Consider the following 27,805-nt stretch of genomic DNA (forward strand, 5'->3'; position numbering starts at 1 on the left):
AGATCCTGTTTTGGTGTGTTTGTGGGGTTACACGTTTGTCGGTTTATCAGGTGAAGAACTGCACGGTTCACGTCCACGACGACTCCGTCTTCGAGCCCGAGGAGGATTTCCAGCTCCACCTTGGCGCGCCACAGGGGGACCACTGGAGCGGCGCGATGATTGGAGCCAACGACGTCGTGGCCGTCACCATCACCAACGACGAAGACGGTGAGCAGACCTTAACAACAGGGTAAAGCAGGCCAGAGAGATTACGCCTCTCAGTAAACCAAACTGTCGGCTTTATATTCACGTTGTCCCGTTTTAAAATCAAGACAACCCAAATGCTGAACAAAGGGACAGAGCAAAAAGATCTAAAATCAGCTCTGGAAGCACGTCTAAAGGCCACGCCTCTGCAAAAAGGGAACTAAGAGTAAGGCAAAGTTTCTCGAAATCAGTGTATTTGTCCTTGATTTGAGCAGCAAAGCATAAATGATCTGCCAATGGAATATGCCGATTTTTTTTTTTTGCACTTAAAATGGGAACAATTCATACCCATCATCTTATTTCAAGTGCAGTTTATCTAATTACCTTGCCTGTGAAGATTCTCTGTCATCCAGGTCATGGTCATTCCAAAAAAAGTAAAAAACAAAGCAACTGGACTTGTTTTCCGTAGTTGAAGACGTTTCGCTTCCTATCCAGGAAGCTTTCTCAATTCAAAAAGTCTGGAGTAATGTGGAGTAACAAGCTTTATACCATTGCCTAACAAAGGCCTTGTAATGGCTTAGATAACATGCAGATTCAACCGAAACAGGTTCACCCCCTTAGTAATCTAATTTATCTAATTAGCTTATTTTGGGGTTAAAATACTCATTCCATTGGCACATAATTTTGTTTACCTGCTCAAATCAAGGACAAACGCACTCATTTAAAGAAAAGATTTTTTAATTTTTTAATTTTGCAGTGAATTACTGGAAATTTTGAGGAGCCAGTAAGAGTGATTTCCATTTTTTTCTGGGAAGCAAGTGGTAGGTCCTACTGCTACTATTCCAATGCATGCTACTTGCCTCTGCAATGTTTTTCCTGTCTCTGCAAAGGTTTCTTTCTTTTACAGCAGTTTTAATTGTTTTATTAAAACGGCTGTAAATGAAGTTTATAAATAAACTTGCCTTGCCTCGGTGGAACCCACAGAACCCACAGCACCTCCACTTCCATCAGGCTGGTACACAGAAATGTCAGCTACCCGTGTAGAAATAAATTAAACTGTCAGACGTTGAAGCTACTGGTGGCTACTGTACATCTAATGGTGTTTTATTTGGACCCCTCAGATCCACCTTTAAAAGGAGATTTCACAGGTGACATTAAATTGGACGCCTGGGTGCCTCAGTAGGTAAAGCAGGGCCATAGGCAAGGCAAGGCAAGGCAAATTTATGTATATAGCACAATTCAGTACAGGGACAATGCAAAGTGCTTTACATGATTAAAATATAGCAAATTAAAACAGAATAAAAGCAAGTAGGAATAAAATGTAGATAGAAATTAGAACAAAAAAGTGGTGATTCAGTTAACTAGGACAGTTGAAGGCAATTTTAAACAAATGTGTTTTTAATCTTGATTTAAAAGAACTCAGGCTTTCCGCACTTTTACAGTTTTCTGGAAGTTTGTTCCAGATCAGTGGAGCATAGGAACTAAATGCTGCTTCTCCATGCCTGGTTCTGGTTCTGGTTCTGGTTCTGCAGAGCAGGCTGGATCCAGAAGACCTGAGTGGTCTGGAGGGTTGATGCCCTGATAACAAGTCTGTGATGGATTTAGGTGCTAATTCAGGGATTTATAGACTAACAGAAGGATTTTAAAGTCTATTCTCTGAGATATAGGGAGCCAGTGTAAGGACTTTAGAACTGGGGTTATGTGCTCTACTTTCTTAGTCTTAGTGAGGACGCGGGCAGCAGCGTTCTGGATCAGCTGCAGCTGTCTGATCCACTTTTTAGGCAGACCATAGTCCTCGATACGGTTGTTCTGGGTTCGGGTCCCGGTCTGGGTTGATTTACCCTGTTACTGTTTGAATTTCCCTGAAGTTAAATTGTTTTGGTCGACCTCCTGTTCCTCCAGCTCCCACCATCGAGTTCGAGCAGGCGTCCTACCAGGTCAGAGAACCTCCCGGTCCCGACGGCGTCGAGGCACTCAACATCAAGGTGATGCGCCGGGGAGACCTGGACAGAACGTCCAAGGTCCGCTGCAGCACCAGGGACGGATCGGCCCAGTCCGGAGTGGACTACAATCCCAAGAGTCGGGTCCTGAAGTTCACCCCTGGTCAGTGGAAAGAACCTCTGGTCGGGTTTTGGCTGTGTGGCTTCGCAGGGATCACATCACCTGTACCTGTCTTGTTTTGAAGGAATGGACCACATCGTGTTCACGGTGGAGATTCTGTCTAACGAAGACAGAGAGTGGCATGAATCGTTCTCCCTGGTGCTCGGTCCTGATGATCCGGTGGAGGCTGTGCTCGGTGACATCACCACGGCGACGGTGACCATTCTGGATCAGGAGGCGGCCGGCAGTCTCATCCTCCCAGCCCCACCGATGGTAAGACCACCCTCCGCTCGTCTCTTCTTCAATACATGCTCCAGAACTCCGGACCGCAGCGTCTCGCTCTCCCTGCCTCTACAGGTGGTCTCTCTGGCCGACTACGATCACGTCCAGGAGGTGACCAAAGAAGGCAGCAGGAAGACGCCCTCTCCCGGCTACCCTCTGGTGTGCGTGACCCCCTGTGACCCCCACTACCCAAAGCACTCTGTGATGAAGGAGCACTGCGCCGAGGCGGGGATCAACCAGACCCAGGTCCACTTTTCCTGGGAGGTGGCGGCGCCCACGGACTCCAGCGGAGCCCGCTCCCCGTTCGAGACGGTGACAGACACGACGCCGTACACAAGCGTCAACCACATGGTGAGACGGGATGGTAGACGGCACCCGTTCAGAGCTAATGTACAATTCAGGTCCGTTCAGTTAACTGGGTAGTACTGGTGCCGGTAGCAAGAAGATCCTAGGAGTCAGATACTGGCCTGGGGGCTCTCTGCATAGAGCTTTCTGGGTACTTCAGCTTCCTCGCACAGCCCAAACACATTATTGTTAGGTTACCATATTTTTCAGACTATAAGTCGCACTTTTTTTCATAGTTTGGCCGATCCTGTGACTTATAGTCAGGTGTGACTTATATATAAATTTTAAATGGTAATTCATACCGACCGACATGAACCAAGTAGTAAACATTACCATCTAATGGCCACAAGAGGGCGCTCTAGGCATGTGAAAACTATCCTGCTCGTGAACCTTTCAATAATTGAAACATTAACTTATAAACAACAAAGACTAAACACATGTTTGTTGTTTCACAGTTTCAGTCACACAGTGAAGCGTTGCGTGGTGCAGCTCTAAGGAATCAGACCTTATAGGGCTGTCTGTGAAGCTAATAGCAGCTAGCGCTAGCTTACAGCTCTGTTGTCCGGGCGGGTTGAACTTCACTGATGGGCTGAGATTCATGTTGCTCTGAAACATCCGTGTCGTACTGTTAGCTTAGCACGTAGCACCGTTACGCTCACTGTCTGATTTCAGCGTAATTTGCCCGAAATGCTCTGATGAGAACTTTTCAGGTTGGAGTTGCTAGCTTGTTATGCTAATTTTCCCCATTCATCCTCCCAGGTATGTTCCAGGTTATTCATCGGGTTGTGGATGCAGCTGGTTAATTGAATGAATTGCTTTACCAGATTAAATGTCAGTTTTTAGTCTTGGATTGTGTGAAATACGTTTTTAAATAAATGTGACTTATAGTCTGGTGCGACTTATATAAGTTTTTTTCCCGCTTTACGACGCATATTTTGACTGATGCCACTTAGGAAGAAAACAACAGAGCGTAAAAGACATAAACATAAACATACACATATTGAATGTAGTTGGTTAGTATATATCGCCGTACTCAGTTGCACATTTTTTTATCTGAATATGCTATTTCTAATAGCTAATAACTGTACAGTATTTTGTTATTATGTTTGCCCTCACTATACAGTCTCTTTTTCGTTTTCTTTGTTTTCATATTTTTTATTCTTGTGTGTATCTGCATGCTTCCATTTGTCTGTCACTTTGCTGCTGGGACCTCTGAATTTCCCCACTGAGGCATAATAAAGAATATTTCTACATGGTTCATACTCAGCAAGTTGCTCAGAAATGTGTTTCGGCTTTAGATCACTTGGTGCTTTACGGACCGATAGAATTTAAAAATCTATTATTTGACAAACAGGGAACTGGAGCAGTAATGCTGCTTCTCATAGGATCCTTTATCCTGGAGTGGGTCGCGACTCTGGCAGCAGCATTTTGGAAGCGTTAAACCGCCTGCTTGATTTTTGTTTAGACACCAGTGAAGACACTGTTGCTGTAATCTGACCTACTGAAGATAAAAGCCATACAGCAGTTTTTCTGTGTCGTGTTTTTGACAATAACCCCTTTGTTGTTAAGACAATAGTTAGCTGATTTACTAACAGACATTAGGTAGATCCCAGTCCAAATCCATACCCAGGTTTCTCAGATGCTCCATGGTATTTAGCCTCATTGAATTTACGATTTTACCAATTTTGATCCTTATAGCTTTGGGACCAAAAATTACAGTTTCTGTTTATCTGCATAAAGCTGGACAAAATTCTGAACATTGTTGCAGACTGGGTTGCAAGGGCAGCAGCTTCCTAAGAACTCCTTTGTCCTCAGCTTCCTGCTGTGCACAATGTTCACCATCCAGCCGTGGGAGTCAAACGATGAGAGCTGGGTCTGCTCCAAACCCTCCTCACAGTGGGACGCCGGAAACACCTACGTGTGTGTGTGTGTGTGTGTGTGTGTGTGTGTGTGTGTGTGTGTGTGTGTGTGTGTGTGTGTGTGTGTGTGTGTGTGTGTGTGTGTGTGTGTGTGTGTGTGTGTGTGTGTGTGTGTGTGTGTGTGGGCCTTATTTAGATTTGGCTCTGGATGAATGGGCACTAACTGGCTCTTCGCTCAAAACACATTTCTTCTATAAGGCTGAGAAATTGTTCCATTCAATAGAGTATTTCAATTCAATTTTATTTATACTGCGCCAATTCACAATAAGTCATCTCAAGTCACTTTCCAAAGTCAGATTCCATCAGATCCTCCAGGTTGGTGAGAAAGTTTCCTCTCTAAGGAAACCCAGCAGGTTGCATCAAGTCTCTCCAAGCAGCATTCACTCCTCCTGAAAGAGCGTAGAGCCACAGTGGACAGTCGTCTGCATTGTTGATGGCTTTGCAGCAATCCCTCATACTGAGCATGCATGAAGCGACAGTGGAGAGGAAAACTCCCCTTTAACAGGGAGGAGAACCTCCAGCAGAACCAGAACCAGGCTCAGTGTGAACGCTCATCTGCCTCCACCCACTGGGGCTTAGAGAAGACAGAGCAGAGACACAGAAAGCACAGAAGCTCACATTGACCCAGGAGTACTTTCTATGTTAGATGGTAATAGTGGATGATCTGCCTCCCCTGATGATGTCACAGCTAACAGAACGCCTGACCAGGTGTACCTTCTATAAAGAGAAAAAAGAAAAAAAAAGTTGAAATAACAACAAACTATTTTATTTCCAATCCTACAACTAATTGCAGAAATCGTTCCGTTTTTGATGAACAAAAACGATTACGACTAATTAAACCTTCGTCATTTTGCTCCCCTCAGGTTCTGGACAGCATTTATTTCAGCCGTCGTTTCCACGTCCGCTGCGTGGCTCAGGCCCGGGACAAAGCCGGTCACCTCGGCACGCCGCTGAGGAGCAACGTCGTCACCATCGGCACTGACGGCTCCATCTGCCACACCCCTGTTACCACGGGAACCGCCAGAGGCTTCCAGGCCCAGTCCTTCATCGCCTCGCTCAAATACCTGGATGTGAAGCACAAGGAACACCCCAACCGGTCCGTACTTTCTGATGAACAGTTCCTGAGGACTTTGTTCAAACCTTATTTTTGTAAACCGGCTGTTTTTTTTTTTTCTCCCTGCACAGCATCCACATCTCCGTGCAGATCCCTCATCAGGACGGCATGCTCCCGCTGGTGTCCACCATGCCGCTGCACAACCTCCACTTCCTGCTCTCAGAGTCCATCTACCGGCAGCAGCACGTCTGCTCCAACCTGGTCACCATCAAAGAGCTGCAGGGGCTTTCTGGTCAGTCGCCAAAGTCTGTAACTCCTTAGAGGCCGAGTTTCATTCACAACATAGATGTTCAGGGAGGGGAGTACTTTTCTTCTCTGAAAAGCTGCAGAGTTGTGCTTTAAAGACTGAGGCGAACTTTTAGAGACGGTGTCGATGTCCTTCCACAGAGTCTGGCTTCCTGGATGACGTGTCCTACGACAGCATCTCCCTCGGACCAGGCTACGACCGCCCGTACCAGTTTAACCCCGGCGTCCGCGAGGCCAAGAGCATCCAGCTCTACAAGCACCTGAACCTGAAAAGCTGCATCTGGACCTTCGACGCCTACTACGACATGACGGAGCTCATCGACGTCTGCGGGGGCTCCGTCACCGCCGACTTCCAGGTGTGCAGCACAGGCAGACGGCCGTTCTCTCTAGATGCAGACATGAGATATGCAGGGTAGAGCTACAGCCTCACTCCTGCAGAATGCCTTTCTAAAGCCTCTTCCTGGCTCTTAAACTTCTGACACATGATCATCCACACTTTGACATTTTTTTTCTACAAAGTAATCTCTTTCTGCTGTGTTTGCACGGTTCACCTAAGAGGCAAAGGTGTTTTTCTTGAAAAGAAACATGAGAATTTTGCTAACATGTGGATTTTCACTAAAAATGTCAGTTTTTAGCAGGTTTTCTTCCTTCGTCCTTGTCCGACTGGAAATCAGATGATAAAGTTTCATTAATCTGCAAAACAGAAAATTATTTCTTATAAAAATACAGGCACGTCTCAATCTTGACAAAGCTTCATATTTTTTGTCACTTATACTAGAAAGCGAAACTCATTATATAGATCTGTTACACATGGAGTGAAACATTTCAAGCCTTTTATTCTTGTAATTTTTATGATTATGGCTTTTTTAAATAATGAAAACCGAAAATTGAGGAAATTAGAGTAATGTGAAATGGTTAGACATGGGAAACTCCTGGCGTCTCACCCCAGTCAGCAAATTAACTCCAAGCACCTGCAAAGGTTGTCGGAGCCTCTAATTGGTCTCAGTCTGGGTCAGTAGGCTAGACAATCATGGCGAGGACTGCTGACTGGACTTTGACTCGCTCCACAAGGAGGGAAGGCCACAAAATGTCATTGTTAAAGAAGCTGGTTGTTCACAAAGGGCTGCATCTAAGCATAGTCATAGAAAGTTGAGTGGAAGAAAAAAGTGTGAACACCTCAGGCTGATCTCCCCCGTGCCACGCTGCACTGATGCAGTCATTTATGCATAAGGAGCCCCAACCAAGCATTGAATGCATAGAAAATAACTTATTTTTCAGAAATTTTACATTTTTGTTCAAAATATATATCTTCTAATATTTGTTTTTTTGCTGTACTCCCTGGATATTCTAAACTAAAAGGTCCCGGTTTTTAATTTGTTTTTCTAGCATGATTTATCCTTGTCCACATAAACATGTGATGAAAAGGTTCATTATTCTGGGAAATGATGAATGATTTCATTAAAAAAAATGTGTGATGTGATTTTTCTGATTTTAGAAACACTCTTAATTTTAAACACCATCTACTGGATTAGCATGGTTGTGTCAACAAGGCTTTTTGTGATTTGAAGGCGAGCTTCTCAAACCCGGCCCTGCGGACTCGCTGTCCTTCGTGTTTTGGATGCATCTGTGCTCCAAACGCACCCGATTCAAATGATCACATTACTTCAACATGCCGTCAAGCGCTGCAGAAGTCTGAGGATCACTGATTCAGTTAAATCAGGAGTACAGCAGAGGGGAAACATCTAAAACACGGAGGACATACGCTCCTGAGGATCAGGAATGAGAAACACTGGTGTAGAGGTTCCTGTCTGAAGACAAGAGGATGGATGGATGATGGATGGATGGATGGATGGATGGATGGATGGATGGATGGATGGACATATACAGTAGATGGATGATGAACTGTATTTGTTCTTTCATTCTTATTTAACATTTAAATCAAATTCCAGACTCCTCCATTCTTTTCTAGACCACATAGGAACCTTGGATGTTGGTGGAGAATCAGAATTAAACAAAACACTTTTTCTCTGTTTTCTTTATTGTATTTTTTTATTTTTTTTTCAGGTTCGGGACTCGGCTCAGTCCTTCCTGACTGTGCAGGTTCCTCTCTACGTGTCCTACATCTATGTGACGGCCCCCAGAGGCTGGGCCTCTCTCGAGCATCACACTGAGATGGAGTTCTCCTTCTTCTACGACACGGTGCTCTGGAGGACAGGTCAGGAACAAACACTGAGAAAATAAAGATTACCTGGAATATTGGTGTCTTTATGATCAAATGATGTTAATTAAAGCTAGGCTCGGCAATTTTTCCTGGAAGTTTCCCCAAGTCTCTTTTTGAATAACTGCACAAGACCGTCTTACCTGCTCTTCCACTCCTCAGGGAGATGGCATGAAAATAATCTCCCAAATCCACTCTGGTCTTATTTCTTTCTACTGACGCCTTCCTCTTCTTCTCATAAACATGAACACAGTTCGCTTCTTGTGACTCTCAGCCATGTTCAAAGTCTACGGTGGGAGCAGCGGAGCTACAATGAACGGCTAACGCCAAAGCTAACCGCTAAGCTAACCGCTAACCTAGCCGCTAAGCCAGGGGTCACCAACCTTTGTGAAACTGAGAGCTACTTCATTGGTGCTTTGTCACAGGAAGGGCTTCCAGTACTGACCTTTGAGCTAGAAGAGTCAAAGTTCACCTTAACTTTTTGTGAAATAAACATATTTTTCATGCTTTGTTTTATATATTTATCATATTATATATAATACAGTGTGAATAAACAGGAAGAGTAATGTAATTTTTTAAAACAGGCTAGTGGGCCTCACATGTGGTCCTTGGGGGGGCTACTTGGTGCCCGCGGGCCCCATATTGGTGACTCCTGCCCTAAGCTAACAGCATACATAATAATAATAATAATAATAATAATAATAATAATTTAACTTTATTGATCTCACAATGGAGAAATTCACTTCTGCATCTTAACCCATCCCCTTGGGGAGCAGTGGGCTGCCATGTGCAGCGCCTGGGGGGCAATCTGGGGTTAAGGGTCTTGCTCAGGGACCCAGAGTGCAGGCAGTGGGGATCGAACCGGGTACTTGCATCCTTCTCTGAGTGCAAGCTCGCTGCTCTAACAACTCGGCCACGACCCCCCCAAACTATATAAGTGTGCATTCGCAGCATGCAAGCAGAAACTAACAAGGAACGAGCACGCACACTGGCGTGAATAATTGACATGTGGGACAACCAATAGATGAGGTGATTCTTTTTGGAATATGAGGGACAGGGGGGTGGAGCAGGAACAAAACTCTGACAAATCCCTGCTCTTCAGCCCAAATGGTGGAGACCGGTAGTTTTTACAGGCCTGCAGCTCCCACAGAGATCTAATTTTAATCCTTCTTTTTGTGAATACATAATGTATTGACTACTGTCAGGATGGAAGGAAGATTTCACCCAGTATAACAAAAAGTGTTTCTGAACAGGATTACCAACTGTAGCTTTAATGCATGTAAAAACCCAGGCCCACTGCTGTGATCTCACTCCTGATCATTCGCTTCAGGTATCTGCACCAAAACCTGACAGTAAACCCTGGATCGTTTAGCGTCAGATAACCCGGGAAGAGGTTGTTTTGATAAGGGTTGCTCTCTGGCTCTCATCAGCGCTGCGTTGTTCTCCTGACTGCAGGCATCCAGACTGACAGCGTCCTCTCCGCCAGGCTGCAGATCATCAGGATCTTCATCAGAGAGGACGGACGGCTCGTCATTGAGTTCAAAACTCACGCCAAGTTCAGAGGTCAGTTCACAGGAAGGGAGAAGTCCTCTCCAAAGCAGCACAGGTTACTTCATCAGGTCTCTTCTAAAGTAAATAGCCCTGATTTTACATGTTTTATGGAGACATAGCAGCACAATAAAGCCTAATATACATGCTGCAGGTTAGAGCTGCTGGTGTTTGTTTGGTGATTTCAGCAGAAAAGTCTAATCTCATACCTTTCACCCCTCACCTTCAGGTCAGTTTGTTCTGGATCATCACACTCTGCCGGGCCATAAGTCCCGTCTGATGGCCCCCGACCACCTGGGCGGCATCGAGTTCGACATGCAGCTTCTGTGGAGCGCCCAGACCTTCGACTCGCCGTACCAGCTGTGGCGGGCCACCAGCTCCTACAGCAGGTGGGAACATCAAACTTAAAACACAGAAGGCAGGACAATCCGTGGGGCGGCTTGCATTTTCCATTTAAACGCACAGCATGGAGGGGAAGGATGTCCGTCATCGAGGGTGTCCAAACTTTTCATCACGTAGGCCAAAATTGTTAAGTCAAAAGTACTGGAGGACCAGAAATGCACTTTGGAAACCAGTTAAAATTACCCAAATAGTATATTGAGATCATGGACTGTTCTCCCTGCTTCCCTCTGGGAAGAGGTTCCGCAGCATCCACTGCAGGTCCACCAGGTTGTGCAAAAGCTTTTTACCTGCTGCCATCAGACTGTTAAACTGCTGTTGAACTGCTAAACTACAACCCACAAACTGCATAACATTTGCATTTTTTGCACATTTTTGCATCATTGCAGCTCATAAAGCATTAAAAATGCTATTGGACTCCTGGTCTTAAAATTGCACAAACAAATGCATTCATGCACAAATGCCCTTGCACAATCCAATCTGTACATAAATAATGTCTCTTTTTTGTTACATTTCAATTGTTTGTATACTGTATATTTAAAATCCACTGTTTACTTCTAAATCTCTGCCGCACCTAAAACTGTAATTTAACTTCTACTGCGATTTACAAAAGCTGTACGAAACGAAATTTCATTCTGTACGCACTTTGTGCATACCGAATGACAAATAAAGTTGTCTAAGTCTAAGTCTAAAATATTTTTTGACCTGCTCCACAAAATACGGTAATGCGATATTTTAATTAAACTAATCAGTCAGATTTTCTGTATAAAGGGGATGTTTAAATCATTGCAGACCCAAAACTTAAAAGGGGTTTTGCATGATTACCTCATTAAAAGACGGTCAGACAGTTTTCTGTCTGACAGTCAGCAATTTTTTTTGGGCTCGAATGAAAACATATTTTTTTGTCTAATTTCAGCAATCAAACAAGGATTTGGGTCAGTTTTTGAAAAGCACTTCTTGTATTTAGCCAATTTTAAGAAATAATTCAGTACATGTTTTGGTGCACCAAAGTCTGCATTTGAATAAAACCGTGATTTTATTTACTGTGAAATTAAAGAGAATGTAAAAAATGTGGTTATTAAAATACAGTTTGTTGTACGTGACATTTTCAATTGTGAGATGTTAACTTATCTGCGATATTTAAGATAAGATAAGATAAGATAGTCTTTATTGATCTCACAATGGAGAAATTCACTCGTCACATCGGCTCATACAAGAAGGTGCAGAGTAGGAAAGGTGCATTCAGTTATATACAGTGAATCTTCGTATATACAATGGGTCAAAAAGAATACCAAAAAATACAAAAAAGGAAAGGAAATAGGAATGGGCATATGATGTCTTATTTACATTCTTAGTGGTCTATATATATATATATATATATATATATATACATATATATATATATATATATATATATATACTTAAATATATACATATATCTATGTGCCTACACGTATATATGTGCATATACATTGTATACATTTCTACATACATACATGTGTACTGACTTATGTTCAGGTGGTGATAGCAGCAGAAGTCACTACATCAGGATTATTGCACGGGTTGTAGTACAGTGTATTAATTAGATTATTGCACATTAGTTATTGCACATTACTTATTACAGTTATGGTCACAGTTACAGTGCAGCATTGTAAAATCTGATAGCAGCAGATATTTTGGCCCTTTTTTTAAAAAGGAATAAAGAAAAATCAAACCAAGGGCCACAAATGGCCCCCAGGCCCAACTTTGGTCTCCCCTGTCCTACATCTTTGCTGATTTATGGTTCCCACCTACCTGTTGATTCATCTGTGAGCACCTTGCTCGCGGTAATAACCGCTGCATGTTCTGCAGGAAGGACTACTCCGGGGAATACACCGTCCTGCTGATCCCGTGCACCGTGCAGCCCACCCAGCCTTGGATCGACCCCGGGGACAAACCGCTGTCCTGCACGGCTCACGCTCCAGAGAAGTACGGCTCGCGGCGTCCGGGGAAGCCGAGCGGTGCCGTGAACACACGCAGGCGAATCCTGAACGGTTGTCCTCCCTCCCAACAGGTTCCTCGTTCCGATCGCCTTCCAGCAGACCAACCGGCCCGTCCCGGTTGTTTACTCCCTCAACACGGAGTTCCAGCTGTGCAACAACGAGAAGGTGTTCCTGTTGGATCCGGCCAGCGCCGACGTCGCCATGGCTGAGATGGACTACAAGGGGGCCTTCTCCATGGGTAGGAGCCCTGATGAGCGTGGATCCACGCGTGGATCGCGTTTTAAAAGCTTTTAAAACTTCTGCTATGCTGTGCAAAAGTTTTAGGCCATCCTGCATTCTTCATATTCAGCTTCAATTGTTTATTGTGTATTGTTAAAAAGATCCCCATTAGCTGTCACCCACTGAGCTATATAATACACTGGAGTGCTAATCACCGTCTGTTTGAACGAGTCGCTTTGAAGCCACCAGCCGCCATATTGGTACTCCCTATTTTCCCCCAGTAACTAGGGAATATGTGCGCTACAGCATCGAATAACAAGGATTTTCTCATGTTAAGGGGGGGCTTAAGACTTTTAAAATGTCAAATGCCATATACTTTTATGTTATGTTCTAAAACTATCACGTAATGAGAAAGTCATGTGCTGAAATATTTAGCATTTTAGTTATTTAAATATATATATATATATATATAACATTTATAAATATATAAATAACAATATACAAAAACACACACACACACACATATATATATATATATATATATATATATATATATATATATATATATATATATATTAGGGCTGGGCAAGTTAACGCGTTAATTTCGCGTTAATTCATTAGACTATTAACGGCGATATTTATTTTATCGCGCATTAACGCATGTTGCTCACATCATGCTTTCAGTCAGTGTCAGTCAGCAGGCGCGCTGACTGCAGAGCGCTGTCACAGCAGCACTCTCCCGCTCCCCCTCCCCTCTCTTACATGGCTCAGCGGCGCCAGCCAATCAGCACGCAGGCTCAGCCTGGCCCGCCCACTCAGCTCTCACACAAACTTAATACACAAACAGCTGAGAGAGAACGCAGCAGCGAAAAAACATGAACAGAGGAAGTAGCACCGTTCGGCTTTATTTTAATACCGTAAATGAAATCAAGCTGTATGTTTTGTAAAAAGCCGGTTCATTTAAGTGGAAACACAACAAATTTATCTAAGCACGTGAAAAAACATGAAAACGTCGAGCCCCAGAAACGGAGAGAGGAGACGAAACTTCTGTCATTGCCCCGACAGACCCACAGACAGACGTCTCTGACTGAGGCGTTTCAGTCCTCCTGGGAACATCCAGGTAGATCAGTGGATGGATGGATGGATGGATGGATGGATGGATGGATGGATGGATGGATGGATGGATGGATGGATGGATGGATGGATGTTACTGGAGCCCACACATAACATGTAATTAAGACCTTGAAAGAACCTAGTACATATATTAAAAAGTGTTATTTAAGATAAGATAACATTAGCTAATCCTTTTTTTATCCCACGACGGGGAAATTTATAGGATTAAAGCAACAGGCAGGTGCACACAACACAGACAAAATTACATAAGGATTGAAATATATAAGAGGTGGATTAGCGAAAAAACACTGAACATAACATTATTATTATTATTATTATTATTATTATTATTATTATTATTATTATTATTATTAAATTGTAATAATAAAATAAAAACCCAAAAGGTCAACAGTTTCATGATACATCAAGCTTAGGGACTGGCTAATATACAGCAGGTCAAAAAAGGCCATATTTTGGCTGCAGTGCTTGTTCTCTTACGAAGAAAAGATCAACTAGTGCACTAAATTCAATAGATGGGTTGAAAATATCCAGTATAAAATAAGTGCTACAAATGTTACAACACTTTTGTTCATATGGCAGCAGAACATTAAAATAAAAGTGCTCTTTACACTACTTTTGAATTCATTCTTGGAGTTTGTAAATACAATGCGATTAATCGCGATTAATCGCGATTAATCAGGGCGATTAATCGCGATTAAATATTTTAATCGTTGCCCAGCCCTAATATATATATATATATATATATATATATATATATATATATATATATATATATATATATATATATATATATGTGTGTATATATATATATATATATATATATGTATATATATATGTATATATATATATATATATATATATATATATATATATATATATGTATATATGTATTTAATATGAATAACATGTAAAATATTTTAGCACCTAATTTCCTAGTAGTTGATAGTGTTAGTACATCCACTGACTGTAGAATTACCTGTGAAACGTTTTCACACAGCCAGAAAACTGCTTGTTGTTGCAACCAAATCCTGTGGGATTCTGTGAGAGTAGGGAGTAGCAAGATGGCGGCCAGTGACTTCAGTTTTTCGGCAAAATCAGCACTCCAGTGTATTATATAGCTCAGTGCTGTCACCATAAGTGGGACCAGCTAGTCTTCCTGGGATCCACAGGACAAAACGAGAATCATTTAACAATTAAACTTTGTAGACATTATAGATGTCATCAGAAATAATTCGGAATAAGTTATTACATTTATGTCTATTACATTAATTCTCAGTTTCATACAGTAAACATGTTAATTCGCTTCTCACAAATTTAAATTGTGCATTCTCAAGTAATAATTAAAAGATACTTTTATTATTTTTTATAGTTTATTATTCAGTGGGAAATGATTCCAATAGCTTATGGCATAATAAATAACTATTCTCTTTAAGGCGTTTGATTTTGGATATGGTAACATCATCTGACCACCGTTAGCTGACCTTGTCACATAAGAATGAACCTGATCCCATCTGACAATTTGATTATATCAGAAAACAGGTTGAAAAGAGTAGATAGTGTTTCTAAAAAAGTTTTGTTGTATTGCAAACCAATCTTTACTCTACCATTAACCAGGAAAGGTGACGTACTGATGGTGTTTGTTCTTATGGAACAATGTAAACCAACCTGGCAGCTCTGTTCTGGGCAGTTTGTAATTTCCCTAGTTAACCTTTAGGTGCAGAGGACCATACTTAGACTTAGACTTTAGACAAACTTTATTGTCATTTTGTATGCACAGAGTGCGTACAGAACAAAATTAATTAATTAACACACTTAATTTTACTGTTTTCCTTAAACGTTGAGTCCAGAAAGTGTTAAACTGCAGCCCGGTCTCACTTGCTGCCCCCTGCAGGTCAGACTCTGTACGGCAGAGTGCTGTGGAACCCGGAGCAGAATCTGAACGCAGCCTACAAGCTGCAGCTGGAGAAGGTTTACCTGTGCACCGGCAGGGACGGCTACGTTCCCTTCTTCGACCCCACCGGCACTCTGTATAACGAGGGGCCGCAGTACGGCTGCATCCAACCCAACAAACACCTCAAACATCGTTTCCTGCTGCTGGTGAGCATACCTTTGATCCCTTTGGGGTTTTATTTTTATTTGTTTTTTTAAAAGGAGCAATAAGCGATGGTGGCATTTCATGGGGAGGGAGGAGCTAAGCCCTGAGTGGCAGCTGTTCACATAACGGTGTAGGTACCAGATCGGCTCGGGTGCTTCCCGATGACGTCATCATATGGCAAATCCACTCAAACAAACTACATTATGCCTGCGGTCTCCATTTGTTACAAATCAATTTTATTTTGTTAATTTACGGTTATTTTCCAGTAACTTAATCGAGGCATGAAAACTTTTAACATCTTTCTGGAATGCTTCTGTGGTAGTCTGACAATTTAATCGGTAATTTTGCCAGATCAAAGTTACACCTTAAGAGAAATTTCCTTCCTCACATTTTTTTTTTTTTTTTTAAAGTTGTGAAGGGAAAATAAACCATAAACTCTTTTAATTTTAATAAAAGTCTGCAGCCATTTTTATTTAATCACGGCATTCATCACTTTAAAATCAATAACGTTTATTCCTGCTTTTTCTACTGATATTACTATGTCATTCTTTCTGATCACACGTTTTATATTATTCCAGATGAAATTGTGATGAATTTGATTATTTTTTTATTGTAGTATTTGGTATATTTAAGATATATGCTGGATAAATTAATCTGGCTATCCCTTCCGTTTTTGTTAACAATATTCTTCCAAAAATTGAGCCAACTGTCAAATATTTGTTGATATTTTTTTTTTTTTTTTTTTTTTTTGTAAAATGGCTTGAATATTTGTTCTATAATTTCCAGTGTGGTCCTTGCTAATCATTATTCCTAAATATTTTACCTCATTTTTATCAATTAAAGTGGGTTGATTATTATACATTTTCTATGTTCATCTTTAAGCCTGAAGCTTTTGAGAAAAAAGAAACCTATAAATTAACTAAATAAAATTGATTCGTTACAAATGCAGACCGCGGGCTCAATGTAGGTTGTTTGAGTTGTGTTGCCATAAGGTAACATCATTAGGAGGCGCAAGGACCATGGAGAATTTCTTCGTAAAATTGTCCGTTTACAAACCGCAATCCCGCTCTCGAATAAAACCTACACCCCGCTATAATTACTTTAGTCCAGACCAATTACAATATTTTGCGCAATTGAGCAAACGTTAAACCAACCATGTATAGTGACGTCATCAGAAGGCGCAGGACCCGAGTCGATCTGGTACCTACACCGGCCCGGCTTTGTAAACATGAGGCTGGAGAACAACACAGAGACGGTGTGAGACGTTTAATCATAGCTCGTCTAAAAATATACCTTTAGCTCTTAACAAAACTATTCTTACTTCTATGTAAAATAATGTTTTTTTTTGCTTATTGCTCCTTTAACACTATTATTAGGTTTTTAACAAAGAAAAAACACACAGACAAAACAGTGAGGCGTGGGAGGAGAAACTCGGTCTAAAAATGAACGAGCCCATTCACGTTTTCACAGCATTCCTCAGCACGTGCTTTAACAGTCCGTTAGCCGGCATAGAAATCAGACATAAACTTTTTTACGTTCTGAGACGTCCCTAACTGAGCAAACACACCGGACGTGTCGAGGCGTGTAAGATCAGCAAATCAGCTTCTCATTTTAGTCAATAAATGTACACTAGAAGCATACAAACTCACATATTTACGTTACATGATGCCTAAATTAGTTTGAAGTTCTAATTTCAGTCGCATAGACGCTGCTGTTTGCCAGGGAATAAACGGGAAAACAACCTGTTCACTTCTGGAAGTATCCCAAAAACCGAGTCTCACTTTTTTTCTTTATGCTCAATGAAAACTCTCAATTTAACAACTTTCCATACCAGCTCAACCAGTCAAATCACTCTGATTTGACACCATTTCTTCAATAATATCCAAATATTGCATGTTATTTTAATTACCATAAGGCTTTTAAGTCTCTTAGTTTTTGTTAGTTTGCATTTTTGCTGTAGTTACAAAATCAGTTTTTATACTATAAATGTAGGTTTAAACTGTAATGTTTGTATCCGTTTATTCCTCAGCTTCAGTTTGCTCTGCTTGTTTTTTTTACATTTTTGTGTTTTAGGATCGTAAACAGCCGGACGTATGCGACAAGTTTTTTCACGATGTTCCATTCGAGGCTGATTTTGCCTCCGACGTCCCAGAGCTGCAGGCCATGGCGGCCATGCCGGGTGTCGACGGCTTCACCATGAAGGTCGATGCTCTTTACAAGGTGAGCCCACTTCCTGTTCTCAACCTGGGATCATGTTCTGGTTTCAGATAAACTACACATCACTAATACACAATCAACCTTTTCTGACCTTTTTAAAGGCTGCATAAAATGTGTCTATTTAGTCCAGGTTATGGCTTTCATGCTGGGGTTTATCCAACCATAAATATACCAGATGCAGTTAAATGTAGAATGTATCTGGGCTAGTAAGCCAGCAGTTTTACACTTACTGCAACTATTTTGGGGGAAAGAAGTTAAACACACATACATATAATTCCTTTACGAAACAGATTCGCTCCGCTCCAAAATGTGACCCAGGAGAATCATGACAACACTCAGAGGTACGTCAACGACTTTCGCTCTAATACATCAGAGAAAAGACTTGCCACGGGGCCAAGGACCCTGATTTTATGCAGTGGGTCTGTATGTGGGATTAAACATTTCTGTAACAAGAAAAACACAGAGGTGTTAATTTATAACGATTCGAACTATGGCCTGGTGTCTGATTTATTAGACATCCTTCCAAGGATCTTGAAAGAGCGCCCGACCTTGGAAAAACTCATAATACAAGCTGAAGCCCTGGGCGACATCACCCGGATAAGAAAATCAGAAGTATTGAAAGAGGATTACATTCGTCTGTTGAACTTAGTTCATGGCAAAAATGTCAAGGTGCTTCTCAGCGTCCCTTTCCCGCCCGTGGCTTGTGGAGACGAGATTTTTTCCCGAATTCTGATGCTAAACAAATGGCTGGAAAAAACATGCAAAGAAACAACTGTAACCTTCATAGACAACTTTAACATCTTCTGGGAAAGAAGACATCTGTTCAACAGAGATGGCTTCTCTCTAAATAGGTCAGGTGCAAAACGGCTGATTTCAAACATCTTCTATTCTGTAAACCATACAGAATCAGCTTTGTCCCAAAACAAAGAACATCCAGTGCCAAAACAAAAGATAAGCCCAGTGCAGCCCGAACAAGCCAAGATAAAGATGGCCAGAAAGATGACACAGAAAGAGGCTTCGTCAGAGCTACAGAAGGATTCCCAGATCTCAGCAGGACAACGAGAGGACCAAGAATCGCCATCGTCACGAACACCGGTCCGGACTACACCCGCCTCGCCTTCTTCTCCACAAAGCCCAGAGGTTCCTTTCCTGGATTTTTCTCACAACATGAACAAAGTCCTTAAGATTGGTCTACGGTTGACATCCTCTCCACATATTAATTCTGAGAACCACAGTTCTGTGACTAAATCAGCATCTTCCAAAGGACGCAGAGGTCCAGATCCTCCTCCTCCTCTACATATCACAGAACATGCCTGTCCTGAAGACCTTCGCATAACGTCCTTGTGATATGCAGCAGGCCCTGGCTGTACGTTTATCAGTCAAGACCGCCACCAGCATAAGCCTGGGCCTCCTGACGGAGAACATGGAATATCTGTTATGATACGTGGCAGAAATAAGAAAAGCAAAAGGAAAACAGACAGGAATAATCAGTCGTACTTAAAAGTCATAAACTGTCAGATGCAACCTGCCACAAAGACACCATCAACCACCAAATCATATAAACTGGGTTTATTAAACATTAGATCTCTGTCAGGAAAATCCCTTTTAATTAATGACTTCATTATTGACAATAATCTTGATGTTATGTTTTTAACAGAAACATGGTTACATGAATCTAATGAAGCAGCTATTCTGCTGGAGTCGACTCCTCCAAACTACAATTTTCTTTGTGAGAGCAGACAGCAAAGGAAAGGTGGAGGAGTAGCAACATTGTTTAATGATTCACTAAAGTGTAAAAAGGTGTTTTTGGGAAAATTTGACTCTTTTGAACATTTGGCTCTCCAGGTAAAGAGCCCGGTACGAACTATGTTTCTGAATGTTTACAGGCCTCCTAAGTCCACATCAAACTTTTTTAATGATTTTAGTGACCTCTTGTCTGTGATATGTGTTGATTATGACTTTTTAATTATTGTTGGAGACTTCAACTTTCACGTTGACAACCCTGAAGACAGAAGTGCAAAAGAACTGTGTGACACACTTAGAAACTTTGGTTTAACTCAACATGTTAAACAGCCAACACACAAACAGGGACATATTTTAGACTTAATCATCACTAAAGGTCTAAACATTTCACAGGTCAATGTAACTGATGTTGCCTTATCCGATCACTTCTCCGTTACCTTTGAAAGCATCATTACCAGTGACTCATTTAGCCAAAGGGACATCGTAAGAAAACGCACCTTTAAGGACAATGCCACAGAAAATTTTATTCAAGCTTACTCTGCTACTTCAACCTTGGGCTGCAACTCAGTAGATGAGCTAGTAGATAACTTTCAGTCTAAAGTCTCAGACATCGTTGACTGCATTGCTCCAGTTAAAATGAAGGTTTTTTACGGGAAGAAAAAATCTCCTTGGAGAAATGCTCCATCAGTTAGAAGTGAAAAAAGGGAATGTCGAAAAGCTGAACGCAGGTGGAGAAAGAACAGACTCCTGGTTCACTATGACATCTATAAAGAGAGACTTAACAGATATAACTTACAACTGAAAAATGCAAGAGAATCTTTCTTCTCTGAGATCATCAAGAAAAACATTAATAATGCTCGTGTCTTATTTGCCACAGTCGACAGGTTAACAAATCCTCCTGTGTCCGTGGCTTCAGAACTCCACTCCACCAGGGCCTGCAATGAATTTGCTAACTTCTTTACTGAGAAAATCCTAAAAATTAGAGGATCAGTTTGTACATCCACACCAGCTCCAGAACCAAAGCGGTACTCAGCTGGAACTTATCCTGACAAAATGTCCCAATTCAGCCAAATAAACTACAAAAGCTTAGAGCAGATCATTCAGCAGCTAAGTTCCTCTTCATGCTGTCTTGATGTTCTCCCCGCAGCTTTCTTTAAAAAAGTTTTACCTGTCATAGCGTCTGATTTAATTCAGATAATAAACGCGTCCCTCCTGTCAGGTGTTTTCCCCCAGTCCCTAAAAACAGCAATTATCAAACCACTGCTGAAAAAGAATAATTTAGACAAACTTCTACTCCAGAACTACAGGCCCATCTCAAACCTCCCCTTTATCAGTAAGATTATTGAAAAAGCTGTATTTCAACAATTAAACACCTTCTTAACAACGACCAGCCGATTTGATATTTTCCAGTCAGGTTTCCTCACCACAGTACAGAGACCGCCCTGATCAAGGTGTTTAATGACATCCATATAAATACAGACTGTGGAAGAACCACCGTGCTGGTACTATTGGACCTTAGTGCAGCATTTGATACTGTTGATCACTACATCCTGTTAAAACGCCTGGAGAACTGGGTCGGCCTCTCTGGTACAGCTCTCCACTGGTTTAAATCCTACTTAAAGGACAGGGACTTTTTTGTATCAGTAGGTAACTTTACATCAGAGATGACAAAAATCCCATTTGGGGTTCCCCAAGGGTCCATTCTGGGTCCCCTCCTCTTCAATATCTACATGCTCCCTCTAGCCCAGATAATAAAAAATAACAACATCAGCTACCATAAATATGCAGACGACACACAGCTCTACATCACCATGTCACCAGGTGACTATAAACCAGTTCAGGCACTGAGTAAATGCCTAGAAGAAATCAATACGTGGATGTGCCAAAATTTTCTCCAATTGAATAAAAACAAAACTGAAGTAATAATATTTGGACCAATAGAGGAGAGATCAAAAGTTAGCACACAGCTTCAGTCGCTTCAGCTAAAAACCACTAATCAGGCCCGAAATCTGGGAGTAGTGATGGACTCAGACCTGAACCTTCAAAAGCATCTAAAGACAGTTACAAGGTCGGCTTTTTATCACCTGGAGAACATTTCTAGGATTAAAGGACTGATGTCTCAGCAGGATCTAGAAAAACTAATCCATGCGTTTATTTTTAGTCGAATTGATTACTGCAACGGTGTTTTCACAGGTCTGCCTAAAAAGTGGATCAGACAGCTGCAGCTGATCCAGAACGCTGCTGCCCGCGTCCTCACTAAGACTAAGAAAGTAGAGCACATAACCCCAGTTCTAAAGTCCTTACACTGGCTCCCTGTATCTCAGAGAATAGACTTTAAAATACTTCTGTTAGTCTATAAATCCTTAAATGGCTTAGCTCCTAAATACATCACAGACTTGTTATCAGCGTATAAACCATCCAGACCATTAAGGTCTTCTGGCTCCAGCCTTCTCTGCATACCTAGAACCAGAACTAAACACGGAGAAGCAGCATTTAGTTCCTATGCTCCAATTATCTGGAACAAACTTCCAGAAAACTGTAAAAGTGCGGAAAGCCTGAGTTCTTTTAAATCAAGATTAAAAACACATTTGTTTAAAATTGCCTTCAACTGTCCTAGTTAACTGAATCACCACTTTTTTGTTCTATTTTCTTTCTATATTTTATTCCTACTTGCTCTTATTCTGTTTTATTTTGCTATATTTTAATCATGTAAAGCACTTTGCATTGTCTTTGTACTGAATTGTGCTATATAAATAAATTTGCCTTGCCTTGCCTTGCCTTACATACATGGCGCTGCATGGAGGCACAGTTGGTAATTTTGTTGCCCTGTCTGTCGCCCTTCGACCACTGGAGAGAGGATCAGCTGCAGCTGACTTATCTGTGAAGGCACTGTTGCCGTAATCAGTTTGACCAAAAATAAACCCATGGATTCGTTTTTCAAGATCCTGTTGGGGCATTGGTCCTTTAATCCTGGAAATATTTCTTCAGGTGATAAAAAGCCGACTTTGTAATTGTGTTTAGGTTCAGGTTCAGGTCTGAGTTCATGTTAAGCCCAGATCTCGGGCCTGATCAGTCCTAATAACTGAAGCTGCAAAATAAAAGCTGCCACACCTTCAGAATGATTTTTTTTAAAAATACATGTTAAAACACTGTAAGGTTTTAGAAATATATATCCTATATTATGTATAGCATCGATTTGCACACTTAAACTAATGTAAGAGTTTGAAAATCGATTTAAATATCATGAAATGTTAGAATTTACTTTATTTTGAAAACCCAACACTGCGTACTCCTTCCTGTCTGGCTGTGAAGCGGCTAGCGACTAGCGGCTAGCGGCTAGCGGCTAGCGGCTAGCGGCTAGCGGCTAGCGGCTAGCGGCTAGCGGCTAGCGGCTAGCGGCTAGCGGCTAGCAGCTAGCGGCTGCGCTGCTATCAGGAGGGAAGGAAAACTAGAGACGACAGTCCAGTGTTGCCCATTTTTTTCAGACCCCTGTAGCGACTTTCTTTCAAAAAGCGACAAGCAAAAGGTCAAATGACTTTTTTTGTGGAAATGGTTATGTGAAAGCACCAATCGAGAGCTACTCGTTCCTTTTTCCCTCAGCGCTGTCTCACAGGCACATCAATATAATAATTTCCTGAATTTGATTCACACGCAACTGCAATCACTTATTCACCTCGTTCACTTCCTGCGCCTCTTATATCTGTCTTTGGCACAATTTTTTTTTTATGTAACGTGCATTCAGATTTAATAAAGGACATTTGTAGTCCCAAACACATTTAATCACTATTTTTTATAACTTTTTTGTCTTGGGAAAAGCTTCTCTTTCCTACAGCCTGGGTCAAATATGCAAAACAAAAAAACACCATAACAGTTTGAAAAACATCCTAGATTACTCTTGAAAGTACTAATTGCTTTGGTTTTGTTTTTATTCAGCTGAACTAGGTTATGGTACATCCACACATTGTGACGTAGAGCTGTATGTCGTCCATGTAGTTACGGTAGCTCGCTGTTTGTTATAATAAGAGCTATTTGTTTGTTATAATAAGAGATGAGCATGTATGTGTTAAAAAGAAAGGAGCCCCAAGATGGAGCCTTGGGGAACCCCGCATGTGATTTATGTGGTGTCTGATGGCGAATGACGTCTTCTCTAAGTGGGTGGAGGCAGATGAGCGTTCACACTGAGCCTGGTTCTGGTTCTGCTGGAGGTTCTCCTCCCTGTTAAAGGGGAGTTTTCCTCTCCACTGTCGCTTCATGCATGCTCAGTATGAGGGATTGCTGCAAAGCCATCAACAATGCAGACGACTGTCCACTGTGGCTCTACGCTCTTTCAGGAGGAGTGAATGCTGCTTGGAGAGACTTGATGCAACCTGCTGGGTTTCCTTAGAGAGGAAACTTTCTCACCAACCTGGAGAATCTGATGGAATCTGACTTTGGAAAGAACCTTGAGATGACATGTAGCATGAATTGACGCTAAATAAATGAAATTGAATTAAATGTAGAGTTACCTACTAACCCAAGGAAGTTTCTGTCCTTCAAGTAGGACTCATGTCAGTCAGTACTGTACAGTACAGTGTTGAATGTTCAATGTCCCAGCTAAGTAAACCAACAGAGAAGTTATAGCTGACCCGTTTCCTGTCTCTCTGTGACTGACAGGTGGAGGCGGGCCACCAGTGGTACCTGCAGGTGATCTATGTGATCAGCCCAGAGTCGCGCTCCAGCCCCAGGATTCAGCGCTCCGTGACGTACCAGGTGAGCCGCTCCAGACGCGACCTGGTGGACCGCAGCGGCCGGCTGATGCTCGACGAGTCGCTGATCTACGACAACGAGGGCGACCAGGTAAAGAACGGCACCAACATGAAGTCGCTCCGCCTGGAGGTCGGCCAGTCGGCCACCTTCAACGCCCACGTGGGCAGCTCTGTGGGCGGCGGCGTGGCCGCCGTCACCCTGCTGGTCCTGGCGCTGCTGGCGTCCTGCTTCCTGTTCCGCCGCTGCAAGCGCTCGGCGAAGAAGACGGCGAAGGTGCCGAAGGCCTACGAGGAGTATCCCCTCAACACGAAGGTGGAGGTGTGCATGGACAAGTGTGTGGAGAAGAACTTCAGCTCCAAGCACTGCACCGTGAGGAACGTCAACATCAACCGCAACCAGGAGCCCAACGGCAAAGTGAAACAGGTCAACCTGGAGGTGAAACTCCACAACAACCTCAACGACGGCACGGAGGTCTGAAACACCGGACGAGGAAGGACAAAAAAAAAAACGGCGAGGCGAATCAGAAAATGGTATTTTCTAAAGGAGAATTTGTACTTAAAAGAATGAAATGTTTTTGTTTATGTATTTTTGTACCGCTTTGAAAAAAAGGGAAGAGTGCGACATGCAAAGCAACTGGGCTACCTCAGGAATCCACTAACTGCTCAGCTGCGCGGTCTGATCGTCCGACCTTCATCTCCATCTTTAGTTTACGCTCACCCAGGTTTCACCGCCGCAAAGGTGACACTGGTGAATCCTCTCTGCTCCCATCGTTTCATTTCACCGATATAAATGTCGCTGCTGTGTGAAGAGGCAGGCAGGGGAAGAGAAAAGAAAAAAGAAACTGCCCTAACCTGCATCTTCCCTTTAATTATCACACACCCATCCTGCTGATAAAATGAACGGAAACTAGCCTCTGCTCCTGCGGAAGCTTAAAGCACAGACAAACGTTGGCTGGCCAGGTGAGCGCAAGTAACGAAAATGAATGAAAGCCTCAAGTGCAATTATGTCACAGCTTCAGTTAGTCCCTCCTTCACTTTGACTACTTTAATTAAAACATGTTTTAAGCCTTACTAGCTCCCCCTGTACACTGGATCAAAACCGCGGTAGACTCAACTAGACATCACGATCTAAACGGCTGTCTATAAAACATATCCGTTGCTTTTATTTTGCTTTATCTTGGCTACAGGTACCCATCTGTGCACCGGTGTGTGGATTTGTAGGATCGGGTGAACGTGGCTGTAGTGTGAAGCGCTTTGGGTGGTCAGTGTGAGCGGAAAAGCTCATTTACCATTAATCTGGCTTCCTATTAAGACAGGCATGTCCAAAGTGCGGCCCGGGGGCCATTTGTGGCCCCTGTACAGATTTTGGGTGGCCCCACAACTGCATTTCAAGAATGATTTGGTCCACCAACGCAGGTGGCTGATGCAGATTGAAGCTTTTAGTTTTTAATTCGGGCAACAAAGTTTAAATCCTGCAGTTTAAAATGTTAAGTACAACACCAAGTATTCATCTTTTAATAAACACACTTTTGACGTTCTCTTTAATTTCATATTAACATCTATCCAATAACATTTAGTTACTCAAATGCAGACTTTGGTGCATTAAAATCTGCTTTGAATTCAATTATTAAAACTGGCTAAGAACAGCAAGTGTTTTCAAAGAACAACTGACCAAAATACCACTGTTATATTGCTAGACCTAAAACAGTTCAGTTTATTGCTGTTAAAGAGTCAAATTCAATTATTCTAAATAATTTGCAAACTGTATGACCATCTTTTAATACAACAAATGAGGAAAACCCCTTGTTCAACCTTTGGATCTACAATGATTTACACATTAATTTCCTGCAGAAATTCTGACTAATGTATGTATTTAAAATGAAACTAAAAAAAAATTGGTTTAAAAATTGTGTTCATCTTTTGGCCCTCAAGTTCCTTTGACTTGACAATTTTGGCCCATGTACTGAAAAGTTTGGACACCCCTGTATTAAGACCACATCAAGACCTTCCCAGAACCATGCTGGTTCTGGTTCTAGGTATGCAGAGTAGATTTAGGAAGACATCTGGTTCCCTATTAAGACCTTGCCAGGATCATGCTAATTGCTCCATGACCCATTCACTCTAAATACAATCTATCCGGGTAAGAAGGAACCGTTTCTGTTCTTATTAAGTCTGCATTAAGACCTCATCATGATCTTTAGGAGACCGCGGTTCTCTCTCTCCATGACCTACACAACCCATCAATCTTTTATCTGTGCGCCGTCGTGATGATCCGTCTGTGTTCTCATTTAGCTAGCAGCAAGGCCTCGTTAAGACCTCGCTGCTCCGTCCATGACCCACACAACCTGTCGTCTGCCTCTCATGCCCCGTCTTGATAACGGCGAGCCCTTTTGTTCCCACCACACTGCAAAAACGGATCTAAAAATAAGTAAAATGTTCTTAAAGTTAGTGTATTTATCCTTGATTTGAGCAGGTAAATAAGATTATTTGCCAATGGAATGAGTATTTTGACCCCTAAAGTAAGATAATTAGACATCCTGCACTTGAAATAAGATGATAGAGATGAGTTGTTCCTATTTTAAGTGCAAAAATCTTATTCCATTGGCAGATTATCTTATTTACCTGCTCAAATCAAGGACAAACATACTCATTTTAAGAACATTTTACTTATTTTAAGTTCTGTTTTTGCAGTGCAGGACGGCATTAAGACCTCGACAAGACCGTGCTTCTGCCTCCGCCACCTACACAACCTGCCGCGCCTTTATTGTGCTTTATCCTGATAATAAGGCCTCTGTGATCCTATAAAGTCGCCTCATGATGATGTTAGTACCTTCACAACCCGACATATCAACTTATTCTGTTCTAACTTGGAGAACCGATGGAGAACATTTATATTTTTGGTTGGTTCGTTTCACTTAGTAGCAGGGTCTTCATCCAGTGTTAAGGGGGGGTTCAAAGACTCATATTTACTGCCGTTTTGAACACACAATTTCTCTTTTTAACACATTTTTTTTTTATTATCATTTCTGTGCTTGTACTGTATTCAGACAGCTGCCGACTTTTAAGTGCCATGCAGTATTTTTGCTCATGAACCTGAAAACTGATCGTCCAAAGCATTTCTTCTTTCAATCAAAGAGCATAAAGTGTAAAAATGTTCATGTGATTGTAATAACCCACCCTCCCCCCCCCACCCCCACCCTGACTGACTGCTTCAGCCTTACCACTGTTGGAATTAAAGTAATCACTGTTTTAAAAATGTGTTTTATAAGAATTACGTGTCTAAAGACTCGAGTGGTTCATCAAAATCTCAGATCTC

At 42.0% G+C, this 27,805-nt stretch overlaps 1 protein-coding gene across 1 annotated transcript in view; it reads left to right on the plus strand.

Moving 5' to 3' along the window:
* The window catches only part of fras1 (Fraser extracellular matrix complex subunit 1), a gene marked incomplete in the record, with an annotated part of 388,110 nt that extends 362,586 nt beyond the window's left edge, over nt 1-25,524 (plus strand). Inside the window, 15 exon segments of the mRNA XM_036144334.1 lie at nt 51-207; nt 2,086-2,286; nt 2,369-2,556; nt 2,641-2,916; nt 5,693-5,925; nt 6,015-6,175; nt 6,331-6,545; nt 8,254-8,404; nt 9,863-9,970; nt 10,185-10,344; nt 12,206-12,322; nt 12,408-12,574; nt 15,581-15,786; nt 17,858-18,004; nt 24,398-25,524. Of these exon segments, the coding sequence (XP_036000227.1) occupies nt 51-207; nt 2,086-2,286; nt 2,369-2,556; nt 2,641-2,916; nt 5,693-5,925; nt 6,015-6,175; nt 6,331-6,545; nt 8,254-8,404; nt 9,863-9,970; nt 10,185-10,344; nt 12,206-12,322; nt 12,408-12,574; nt 15,581-15,786; nt 17,858-18,004; nt 24,398-24,967 (3,057 nt within the window).
* Nucleotides 25,525-27,805: the final 2,281 nt, after the last annotated feature.

Source organism: Fundulus heteroclitus, chromosome 12 (genome assembly GCF_011125445.2).
Source record: "Fundulus heteroclitus isolate FHET01 chromosome 12, MU-UCD_Fhet_4.1, whole genome shotgun sequence".
Classification (NCBI taxonomy): Eukaryota; Metazoa; Chordata; class Actinopteri; order Cyprinodontiformes; family Fundulidae; genus Fundulus; species Fundulus heteroclitus.